We start from the raw sequence: 12,348 nt of genomic DNA, 5'->3' as shown, positions 1-12,348 counted from the left end.
ACAACAATGTACTAAAAATGGAAAAGTTTTTCCTTCGCGTTTTTTCGTGTAGGCCTACAGACGACACCATTGTCAAAACGATCCCTGTTCGTTCACACGGATCTGCAAAAACTATTAAAAACGCTGTATTATTCATGCCAGGCCAGTATTTGGCGATGTCACTGTAAAGAAAAACAACACGACTATAGATTGAACACGTAATACACATGCGTATGACGTCACCGTTTTCACAAATTCACGTTTGTTGTAAATGTAGTTTACACGGAGGCAGAAACGGTATAATTTTCAAAAACGTATCCTTTGATACCCGTTTTCAAAAGTTTGTATTTTCAGGCCCCCAAAACGCTGTTGTCGTGTAAATGAACGGCTGAAACGCATACAAAGTTTTACGGTTTTAGTTGAAAACAGTGTCGTGTTTATGATAACCCCGAACAAGTCTGAGGTCTTAATTAGTATTTATCCAAGTGTATTCCTTGTGACATGGAAACTAAGGGGCCGTTTACGCGACAGAAAACTTTTATGTGTTTTGTCTGATTATTTACACGAAAATGGCATTTTGGTGGCCTGACAATGCAAACTTTTGAAAATCTGTTCTAGAGTTTTTTTGAAAATGATGCCGTTATCGCCTCAGTGTAAACTACAAAAACACGAATTTGTGAAAACGGTGACATCGTGCACATGCATTTTTCATGTTGTCTATAGGTGCGTAGATTCTACTGGCCTGGCGTTATAATACAGCGTTTTTAGATAGTTTCTCATCTGTAAGTAACCCTCATGAGACCCATGAGTCATGCCAACCATGACACATGGTTATTTGTCATGACACTTATTTTAGGTACAGATTTAGACATACATGTCATGCTGTGACAGGTGTGTTGTGCAATATGGAGTCAAAAAAAGAAAGAAATCATGACAGCAATTGTGACAGTAATTTGGTTTATTTTCCATTTTTACGTAACCTGATAAAAGGCAAAACAGCTGTTGTGACTTCATGAATGTGTAAATGTCACATAACCACACTTGAAAAAGGCATCTTAATCACAGTATGGGAAAACATAAGGCATTTCCAAAATAGCCATATCACTTAAAGTCAAACAATCGAATATATAGTGACGTTTTCACAGACCGGTGAAACAACTGACCATCTAAAACACTGCGGAACATTGCATTTTCCCACTGAAGAGCTAGAATACCTCAGCAATGCAATGAATAGTTTATATATTTATATATATATATAACTGTTATTTGAATAATTTCTAATGAAATGCTTAATAGACGCATTCACATAACTGCTATATATACGGCAATTTGAACTCATCAATCAAATTGCACTAATTCACACCCGTCAGCCCTGGCGTAAAACATTGCAGAATAGGACTAGGGGTGTGATGCTTGAAATGGATAAGAATTGAAATAAAGATGACGGCAGCCCTCCTTTGGTATCCCCGTGATCCAAACAAGACGAATTCACAAATGTGCACTTTTTTCTCCAAAGAACTTGCCCATTTAAGCTCATGTCAGACGTCCCCTCTGGGATCTGGCTCAACAGACGGCGGGCGTTTAGTGTGGATCCCAGAGGATACCCATCAGAGTGGCTGGAAGCCGAAGACACACTGATCCCTCACCATCCCTTTTCCGTAGGAGCGGATCACACGATCAGCGCCCGAATAATCACTTCAGAGAAAAAACATTTTGCCGAGCAAACATGAATTCAGAGAGTGGATACTAGTAAAGAAAAAAAAAACAGGGACAAACAAACAAGAACCCCCTAAAAAAAAAACAAGGAATGTTACCTAGAGATTCACGCTTGTAAGGGACGTCTAGAATTTGCGTGGAAATCACAACAAGGTAAAAAGAGGAAAGAGCCGTAGCCATAGCACAACACACAGGAGCAAAGCCGAGATAAATAGAGGGGAACTGAAGCTCAAGGGTCGGGGTAGAGCCGGGGGAAGTGGGGTCACAGGTTCTGACAGCACTGAAATTTGTTGCCCTTTAACCCATCAGTAGTGGGCGGCACACTGATGTCCACTACGTTGTTCCCGGGAGACTCGTCATGCATGGACCTGTCGGCGATCTGCTTCTGTGACACGATCCGATAGATTTCTGCAACAAAAAGAGCCAAGTTACGTTACGGGACATTTCATTTGAGATGCCTCAATGAAAAATGCGTTACGGTGTGGTCACATTTATCATTCACTGCACATTTTCGGGGCAAAATCCAGTCATTTCAATTGCAATCCACTGAATTTTGCGCAAGGGCGAAAGATTTCCCAATGGGTTTGAGTTGGTCGAGCAGATTCGCCACGTTGACCAACAAAAATAAGTTTACTTACAGAATTACTTGCATTTTTGTCTACTAAATTGTTCTGAAATTTCACTAATGTGATCACACCTTTAATCAGAATCAGGACCCACCTGTTAGTATGTTTTTAAATGCCTCCTCCACATTTGTGGAGTCCAAAGCTGATGTTTCGATGAAGGAGAGATTGTTCTTCTCTGCATAACACAAGATGAGAGATATTTTAACAACTTGATCTGTTCTTATCCAACGTCATGAAAAAGCCGGAGGAGACGCTCACCTGCAAAAGCTCTGGCCTCATCGGTGGGCACGGCCCTCAGGTGCCTCAAGTCGCTCTTGTTGCCCACCAGCATGATGACAATGTTGTTATCCGCGTGATCCCGCAGCTCCTTCAGCCAGCGCTCCACATTCTCGTAAGTCAGATGCTTTGCGATGTCATAGACCAGGAGAGCTCCAACTGCACCCCGGTAGTACCTGTAAATGAGATCCATGCAAAACACATACTGAAAATGTATATCATACAGGATCATATTCAGTAAAGATAAATGGATGTAAATATTTGCTCTGACAATGACTCAAATATTATTCTTTACTAAGTGATGCTGTACATTAAGAATTAAATTATTTGTAATCAATTTTGATATTTGTATACAATTCATCTATAAAATTACTTATTATACTATGTTTAAAAAAAAAGTATAACTGATAATTCTGTATTATCAATATTTCTATACAAGAATTAAAATTATAATATTAAATAGAAATATTTAAATTAAAAAAATTTAATTTGAACCATAACTCTGAAATTACTTCATAGAATTATTACTATTGATAAATTACAAAAAATAACAACTACTTCTATTACTATTATTATAAATAATAAATTAGAGTATTCTAAATATTATAATTTCATCAATAATGATTAATAAAATTACTAAATGATGCAGTGGATTATTAATAGCTCAGGATTAATAGTTTTTGATATTTAAGTTTTATAGAATGATTAATTATTATTATTTCTTTTATAATGTAATTATTTTATAGAATTATTAAACTAAAATAATTTTATAGAGCTATTACTATTGGTAAAATAGTAATATAATAGTAATAAAATTGGAATACATCTTATTATACTATTATATAAAAATCAATTATCAATAGTTATAATATTATCAATTATATTTCTATAAAATAAATCAAATGATCATATTACAGTTTTTCTCAATCGCTTTTGCTCAATTCTTAAATGAGAACGATAGGTTCAGATCTCCGTCTGAACAATTAGTTTCTTGTTCACATCAGATTTGAATTTCTTATTGATTTAAGCAAATTGTTTTGGCACATGTGTGCAAAAGAGTAAGTAAAATTGTCTACAATTTGCACAATGACTAAATGCACATGGCTTGTTGATCAAAACTGATGAGTTGATTCTCAGTGAAATTGTCAAACTCTTCACAACTTCTAAACATTGTTTCATCGTGTGAGCAAACATGCAAAATGCTCCATTCAGTGATCAAAATCTGCCAGACATGTTATATTCCATAAATATCGATGACATGGAATGTTTATAATGTTTGCTAAATTGGCAAATGGCCTGCCGTTGTAACGAAATAGGAATGACAATCTTACCAATCAACCAACCAATCAAGTTTGGAACACACACACACACACACACACACACACACACACACACACACACACACACACACACACACACACACACACACACACACACACACACACACACACACACACACACACACACACAACTCTGAACAGCAGCAGCTACATCAGTACTGTATAAATACATTTGTATTTTTACAGTACATCTGTTTCAAGAAATGTGTTACATGTAAACAAAAAATTATTCTCATGGAAGAGCAATAGGAAGATATGTAAATAAGAAGATATGTACTGTATGTGTTAGACATAATAGAGTGAAAAAAATGAACAAGTAACTGAGAATTTTCAGTTGACATGTAACACGTTGCTGCAAAAATAAATGTACTGTAAAAATACAAATGTTCATTTTCCTTTTTTTGTGTACTACAGTGTTGACTTCTGAATCTGTATTTACACAGACAAAACTGACATTCTTGTACAGTATAGAAAGCAATTAGAGTCAACAAAACATGTGTGTATATTTCCACAGTGAAAAAACAATCTAAATATTTTGTGTGGCTCAAATGCTGACAAAAACACCTTTTATTTTGATGCTATTGGCCAATTTATTGACACAATAACTAGGTTTTGAAGCATGAATTAAATGTTTTGGATGAGTTACTACGTTTTACAGACATATAATAGAGTTCTGATGTTCCAGCAAACAGCCAAAATTAAATTAAAAATAGTTAAACGTAAAAAAATAATTTATCAATATCTCTAAGATTACTTTATAGAATTATTACTATTAAAAATCATTCATATTTATTTTAATGATAATAAAGAATTTTAAATATTACAACTATTTTAACAATAATAATTCTTATATTATATAAAATTATAATTATTTTATCTTAAATCAAAGTATAATTTTATCAACAATATTTGTATAAAATAAATCAAATTACCCTTTTATTAAATAGTATTAGAATTAATTGTGTTTTATATAATTATGTTATATATATATTTTTTTTAAACATTTTGAAAAAAATGTTTACTTTTATTTTTATTATTAGATCACAAAAAAAGCCTTTCAACCTTATTTTGGGACCTGCTGTGCGTGCCGCCAGTGCTCATGTACTCACGCTGATGTGATGGCTCTGTAGCGCTCCTGTCCTGCTGTATCCCAGATCTGAGCCTTTATGGTCTTGCCGTCCACCTGGATGCTGCGGGTTGCGAATTCCACACCAATGGTGCTCTTGCTCTCCAGGTTGAACTCATTCCGAGTGAAACGGGACAACAGGTTACTCTTCCCCACACCCGAGTCTCCAATGAGTACCACTAGAAAACATAAGAAAACATCAGGCTGTTTCGAGGGAGAACTGATATCTAATAACCCTTCATAGCTGCCCTTATAAAAACCAAAATCATAGTGAAGATATTATTATAGCCATCCATCACCATACGAATAAAACATAAATGAAGGCCAGAAAACAGAACAGTCCTTGAAATTAAACCACAAACCAAAGTGTGCATCCAAAGCATATACAATGTCATCATTTGAAAAGCAGAAACACTAGATTAGTCAGTCATCCTGGTTACTTCAACATGACAAGGCCAGAGAGATAAGAGAGAAGCCATAATCTATACAAACACACACTTCCACTGTCATTTTCCCTTTGCTCCATCAATTTGACACCATAAAAACTGAAACATAGGCTTAGCCAAATTGCATAAAGAATGAGAAATGCATAGAAAATATCAAACAGCTCATACTGTGTCTGTTGCAACGTGGTCACCATTCACTTTTCCTAGAAACCTGAAGTAATTCACAAAACGGTTGTAGATAAACTGGAGAAACACATGTCAAAGCTTTCAACAAGAAATCTTAAGAATAACCAATGTGGCACATCTGTGAAACCTCTTCAGACAGTTATTTGTGATTTCTCACCCACTCAAACTTTTTAAAGGCTTAGTGTAAAAACAGGAACCTAATGAAGCCCAACAGGAACAAGGCGTATTTGAATGGGCAAAACACACACACACACACACAAATGTTTTTAGAATGACGTCATGATAATCTACAGTTGTCAACTTCACATTACATAGTTCATCTGTCAGATTAATGATTTAACTAAATTACGAGTTGTAAATACGTCCCAGCTACATAAATGCAGGTTAATGACCAAATGTGGCCTGTTGAACATCAAGAAGGGACTCTTGTGTAATAAACGACAAAAAGTTTCATATGGCCTAGCAACACAACCACACTAAATATTAAGCAAGAAAGTTGCCCGTTTTTCGACGTTATTGGTATAGACGCATATTCCGCTAAAGTGAACTGAACAGATTTTGTTTGTCGTTTAGGTACGAACTGCTTATATTAAAACAGATACCGTTAGTTTTATATAGTTCACTTTAGCTTTTACTGCAGTTTGAGAGCTATGTAGCTGCTTAGCTAACATCATACAAACTAAATTAATCGAATTGCATAATGGTTAAGTGAATACTGTCAATGCAAATCATGAAAATCACTATTGAAAAGTATTAATCTACTTTTAACTTATGATTCTTGAAAAGTCACCGGTTAATATTTCGATAGCTAATGTCAGCACACTAGCATTCCAGCTAAACCAGCTAGCCACAGTCATCAGGAAACTTGCTGTTTTCTTTGATAATAAAGGAAAACAAAACACGTCTATTCTTCTCTTTGATACTACATGAATCACTGACCTTTAAACAAATAATCGTATTCGTCGTCACGGGTCCCCATGGTTGGTTTACCGCACTGAAATGGTGTTGTTGTTGGCGGCGGATCTCCCTTGATTAGCGATGTCCGATTCGTGAGCGAATCGCTTTTGAGTCGGATCTTTTTAATGTCTGTTTGAACCGGTTCACAAAACAAACAGAACTGATTCGAACAGAGAATTACTTTCTATTTCGGACAGAGTATATTTTAATACACATAATTTCATTAACGCATGCAAAAACGTTTGCAGCAGTGAGTGTTGTATACAAATTATTTATCTATCAATTCAGGCAGACAGATGGATGGATGGATGGATGGATGGATAGATAGATAGATAGATAGATAGATAGATAGATAGATAGATAGATAGATAGATAGATAGATAGATAGATAGATAGATAGATAGATAGATAGATAGATAGATAGATAGATAGATGTGGTTACTGCCCAAAGATAATTTCCGCTGTTCTGGAGTAGCCTATGTCATAAGTAGCCAATAGGAAAGGCCAGGGAAAGAGAAAGGGGAAAGAAATGGAAAGGAAAGGGCAGATCGTGTTTTATAGGAGGAGCTTTTAGGCTACATGCCTTTTTTCATGCTGATGTATGATCTTGTACGAACTGAATTTCAGCGTTTGATGCACAAAGAGACCGCTAAAAGGTAAGCTTCATAGACGATAAATAGCCTATCATATGTCATGAAAATCAAAAATTGTAATGTTCTCTAGGCTAATCTAAAACGTAGGCTAACTAATTAATGCTGTCGTTTTCAAACACTAAAGTAGTTTCTCATATCTAAAAAAGTATTTAACTTTGGTAACACTTTATTTTACAGTGTCCTTGTTACATATTAGTAATTTACATATTATAATAACAGTAAATTATGCATAATTACATGCAACTAACACAGTTGCTTAATAGCCCATTACTCGGGACTTAAACATATAATTACACTGTAACAATGACACCTTAATATACAGTGTGATCTTAACTTTTAACAAACTGTTATTACATTGCAGTGATTAAATAAAAATGCATTCGTCCAGTCATTATTTGTCGAGCTGATTTCAGTTTCATTTCTAGGTAAACGGTCTAGTTTCTGACAGAGCGGCAGAAACCGTATGCAAACACTACAATGGTGAGGCTTGTTCATGTGGCTCCACCCTGAGCTCCATCTATATTAAGTAAACATCTTCTGTTGAAAATGTATTAGTTTATGTTGACATGTGCATTAATTAAAGATTTGTTTTACTGTTAGTCTACTTAACAGTTGTGTTAACTAAAGTGTGGTTACTTCTATGAGTGTAAAAAAACTGAAACCACAACTAAAAATTTTTTAAGGATTATTAATTCAGCCAATACTGCTTGCTTTATGTATTCGTAAAGATAACAATAAATCATTGACAAAACTATAAAGAATCAATAAAAAAATAACAACAAAGTAAATGAAATCTGTATTATACATAAAAGATCTGTAATTTCTGTTGCATGTCTTTTTGTCTTGTCTTAAAGAAGAAAGGAAGTAAGCGAAGTCTAAGCTTGAACTCCCTCACTTCTAGTTTATCAGAAGATCAGAGAAAGCAGCTCTGTGACTTGCTGGGGAATGTTGAACTGACTCTTCTCTACAAAGCTTCTGTTCATGGATATCAAGCTTCTGCCTTCCATCAGCGATGTGACCGTCAGGGTCCAACTTTACTTGTAGCCTATAACCGTTCAGGCTACATCTTTGGTGGATACACTAGTGTAGATTATACTCAAAGTGGACGGGATGTTACAGATGAGAAAGCTTTCCTGTTCAGTGTTCAAGGTGGAGGAGCCCCTCTCTGCATCAAAGTTAACAGTGGACAGTATGCTCGTTATGATGATGCTGGAGCACCCAACTTTGGTGATCAGTTGTACTTTTGCTACAGCAACCAAGCAACTGTGTATGATCAAGGACAGAATGGATATGGTGGATATGGTGGATATGGAGGGAGGGGTAATCCATTCAATTTTGATCCTGCCACACTGTATGGGAACGACACTCAGCTGAGAGAATGTGAAGTTTACAAAGTGGAAGAGAGTAAGTGATTTATCAGAATATTTTAAAATAATTATTTATTGAATTTGAAATACACACATATAGTTGTGTACAGTAAATTATATAGATTCAGAGTCCGGTATTTTAAAATGTACTGCTGTTAATGTTACGGTGAAAGTAATTTGTATAATAAAACGTCCTCAGAAAAAGATCCTCAGATCAGTGTCAAGATGAAGCCATGGAGAAATGTTCAGTGGACAGAAAAGTAGGTTTTCACTCAATGTTGTTTTGCTGCTAATTTCATACAGTATTATACAGTAATAAAATCTCTGTTGTAGACAAAGAGACGAGCTCATGAAAATGATCAGGAATTATAAACCCGTGATGCCGTCAATGAGTCGGGTCAGAATCCTAATGATCGGTCCTGTCGGTGCTGGAAAATCCAGTTTCTTCAACTCCATCAACTCCGTCTTCATGGGCCGCATGACCAGCAAAGCCATGTCAGGATCTGCAGGCACTAGTCTCACCACACAGGTACAGATTCAACAGGATTCATAGTGTTTCCTACAGAAGTCTCTCTTCAGGTCGAGGAACAGCTCTTGATGACTTTAGGTCTTGATGTGTTTCTCTTCTTGGTTGGTAGTTTCGCACATACCCAGTGAAAGACGGTCGTGAAGGAAAACCATTGCCATTTGTGTTGTGTGACACCATGGGACTCGAGGAGCAATCAGGTGCAGGACTGGATATTGATGACATCAGCAGCATTCTTCAAGGTCACGTACCAGACCGCTATAAAGTAAGTGCACTGTTCTAGAATAAAGTATAAATAAGAAAATGTTTATTTCACTCTAAATCCTCTTGATTCAGTTCAACCCCACAACACCGTTTCAACCGGATGAGCAAAAGGCCTCCAGACCAGCATCTCTACAGGAGAAGATCCACTGTGTGGTGTATATGATCGACGCCACCAAAATCTCCCTCATGTCCAGCAAACTAGAGGAAAAACTCGCTGCCTTACGCAAAAAAGTGAACTCACTGGGTAAGTTACTTGCAGTTTGTTGTATAACTCTTTTCTTATGCCAAATGTTCCAAGACTAACTACTGGTTATTTACACATTTTTAAGGCATTCCCCAGATGGTTTTGATGACAAAAGTTGATGAAGCATGTTCTGATGTGGAGGAAGATCTTCAAAATATTTATATCAGTTCTTACATCAAGACGAAGGTGAGGCATGATCACCCGATCACATGGACTTTTCGTTCAGGACTCAGTGACTTGTTGTTCCTTCACAAAGAGCACAAAGTCACTCTCCATAACCTTCAACCTCTCTTAAACCTGGCATTGTATACAACGAATATTGTCGGTTTTGTGACAAATTGCTCATGCTCATCTTGGTCACTTTGGATAGAAATGCCTGCTAAATGTATAAATGTAAATGACATGTTGTTTTGTCTCTGCAGGTGCAGGAGGTGAGCTCTCGGTTAGGTGTGCCGGTGTCTTGTGTGTTACCGGTGAAGAACTACAGTCAGGAGCTGGAGCTGGAGCTCAACTGTGACGTCCTGCTTCTCACGGCGCTACAGCAGATGCTCAACTTTGCAGACGACTATCTGGATGATGTTGGTCCTATTTAGGACAATCTTATAAAGTGATACTAGTGGAGTTTTAACTCCCTTTGTTGCTGATTTAATATTATATTTGTGTGTAAGCTTGTATTATCGATGTACATCTCTAGATCACCACAATAAGGCATTTTAAGATTATTCTGTTCGCTTTGTCCATTCTATTTCTTTAAGAATCTTACATACTCATTCAAGGTAATGATAGGAAGTGTAAACAAAGTTCTTATATCACTTAAGCATGTTGCATTATTGCTGTTGCTTGTTATAATTTTGTGGCACAATATGTTTTTTTGTATAATACTAATGAATGTTAGTATTGTGAATTAAGAGAAATCACATCAACAACTGTGTAAGCATAAAAATGTTTATTTCGATAAATAGGACATTTGTGATTCTGTTTGAAAGTTTTGTTCAAAAAGATTAAAATAAAAATTCATTTATTATACACATTTTTATGACTAAATTTTACTTCTGGATAGAAAAATATATTTAATCAAATATACTTTATATAATGATAAAGTTATAGCCTATATTTTATCATTTTGGAACAACTGAGTTATAAAAGCCTCTCTTGAAGGTCATGACTTTGTATAATTACCTGCATGCTGAAACAGACATGATTATTTTAATACTTACTAACTTTACAGAAACCCAATCACAGAACTGAATAAGCTGAGGGAAAAAATTACAGCGGCAAATGTGGTACATTTTATCTCTGTACTGTTCCTCTCTCAGTAGGTGTCTACTATCCACTTTCCTGCTACAGACATATACCTATATATATTCCAATATGTCGGCGATGGTGGCCAATGAGGCGCCTATGTATTTATATGTCTGTATGTATATATTTATATATATATATATATATATATATATATATATATATATACCTTCTGCCTATTATATTGTTATTCTACAATTTATGCTATTTGCTATTACTGTTAGTTATTATATTACTACTATATTATACTCAATTGTATTTTTAGGCTATTATTATTAATAATAATATTGAAGGGGGTGGATTGGAATCCACTGCTGCTTCAATGTATATGTAATGAGTGATTATAATCAAGGTATTAATCAATATTTTTCGTTCTAAATATCAAATGAGTTGAATGACTTCTCTGGAGATTTTATTTTGTTATTGAAGTTACAGTGTGATTACTGAAATGTTATTTTCATATATTCTTTTTAATGTCAGTATTTGATATTTGAATGTAGTAACAGTGCTTGCCTATTTATCCCGGCTTCCAGAAATTAAATAGGAACTGGTTTTGTGTTTGAGTTTGTCTTCAACGTTCAAACAAATAGGGGTCATTGAAGTCTATAAGGGACCATTTCTCAGTTAAAGCCTATATTTTCCATTTAGACTAAAGTGTCCTATCCTGAGAGAAAGAACTTGTTATCTTGATGTTTTGAGACGAGACTCCTGTTTATAGTTAGAGCCTGGCCAAATCCAACCTTGGAAATGGCTGTGTGTTGGTGTGTGTGTTAGTCTTCTTGGTTACAGGTTAAGGAACCATTGGCATTGTTGTTCGAGACATACTGGCACCCAGCAACTCAAATCTGCGACCTGGAAGGTCACGACGTGCCTAACATCAGGGTCCGAGTGTCAGCGGCATAATCTATGGAGATATGCTTCTGTCTATCTGTATATGTGTGGAAAATTACTATGTTTATCAATTTCTTAGCCAATCAGAATCATTCAACCTGTAAGCAATGACGTAGCTTAGACCTTGGAAATGGTATAACTGCTGTGATCTTTGTAACTATAAGCGGGGCGGCCTACAAACTCCTGTGTGAGTCTTGAAGCTGACTTCTGCTGATGAAACTGCAAACTATCTTCAGTAAAACTTTTCTTCAATTTTTTTATAATTCTGACTCCGGGTCTTCTTTCAAACATCTGCCAAACAGCTGCCAAATACTGTAATATTAAATCTGAAGTTAAATTACACTTATTCCATACAATGTATTATGTACTGTAGCTGTACTATTTTTTTCACCATATCACATAAATGTTAGTCTTGTCTATGTATACGTTGTGTGGAATGTCATTGGATT

At 35.6% G+C, this 12,348-nt stretch overlaps 2 protein-coding genes across 5 annotated transcripts in view; one reads left to right on the top strand and one right to left on the bottom strand.

Moving 5' to 3' along the window:
* Window positions 1-919: 919 nt before the first annotated feature.
* Window positions 920-6,794, bottom strand: rab11ba (RAB11B, member RAS oncogene family, a). 2 transcript variants are annotated; one of them, XM_082138909.1, is made up of 6 exons: window positions 6,635-6,765; window positions 5,678-5,720; window positions 5,047-5,242; window positions 2,580-2,773; window positions 2,416-2,496; window positions 920-2,103 (listed from the first exon to the last, which is right to left on the bottom strand). In XM_082138909.1, coding segments are annotated over exons 2-6 (618 nt in total). In that variant the 5' UTR covers window positions 5,679-5,720; window positions 6,635-6,765; the 3' UTR covers window positions 920-1,957. The 2 variants fall into 2 exon arrangements, with proteins under 2 accessions (XP_081995035.1, XP_081995034.1); XM_082138908.1 differs by lacking the exon at window positions 5,678-5,720 and having other exon boundaries at window positions 6,635-6,794.
* A 145-nt stretch (window positions 6,795-6,939) lies between these two features.
* The window catches only part of LOC309475893 (interferon-induced protein 44-like), a 49,918-nt gene continuing 44,509 nt past the window's right edge, over window positions 6,940-12,348 (top strand). Inside the window, exons 1-9 of one of the 3 annotated variants that reach the window (XM_082138867.1) lie at window positions 6,940-7,308; window positions 7,731-7,785; window positions 8,160-8,709; window positions 8,872-8,932; window positions 9,006-9,201; window positions 9,311-9,463; window positions 9,535-9,706; window positions 9,792-9,892; window positions 10,129-10,736. In XM_082138867.1, the coding sequence (XP_081994993.1) occupies window positions 7,783-7,785; window positions 8,160-8,709; window positions 8,872-8,932; window positions 9,006-9,201; window positions 9,311-9,463; window positions 9,535-9,706; window positions 9,792-9,892; window positions 10,129-10,299 (1,407 nt within the window). In that variant the 5' untranslated portion in view covers window positions 6,940-7,308; window positions 7,731-7,782 and the 3' untranslated portion in view covers window positions 10,300-10,736. Of the gene's footprint in view, window positions 7,309-7,730; window positions 7,786-8,159; window positions 8,710-8,871; window positions 8,933-9,005; window positions 9,202-9,310; window positions 9,464-9,534; window positions 9,707-9,791; window positions 9,893-10,128; window positions 10,737-12,348 lie in introns of those variants that run through there. The other 2 variants (XM_082138866.1, XM_082138865.1) reach the window with 2 other exon arrangements.

This window comes from Leuciscus leuciscus, assembly GCF_965113295.1.
Source record: "Leuciscus leuciscus genome assembly, chromosome: 15".
Taxonomy (NCBI): domain Eukaryota; kingdom Metazoa; phylum Chordata; class Actinopteri; order Cypriniformes; family Leuciscidae; genus Leuciscus; species Leuciscus leuciscus.
Note: the sequence above shows the minus strand (reverse complement) of the source record. Positions and strands in the feature narration are given on the sequence as shown.

Coding starts and splice junctions, on each gene's coding strand:
- rab11ba (XM_082138908.1), bottom strand. CDS start 6,674: ATGGGGACCCGTGACGACGAATACGATTATTTGTTTAAAG. Junction 5,243..6,634: donor ATACGATTATTTGTTTAAAG/GTCAGTGATTCA, acceptor TATGTTTTCTAG/TGGTACTCATTGGAGACTCG. Junction 2,104..2,415: donor ATTTAAAAACATACTAACAG/GTGGGTCCTGAT, acceptor TTTTTGTTGCAG/AAATCTATCGGATCGTGTCA.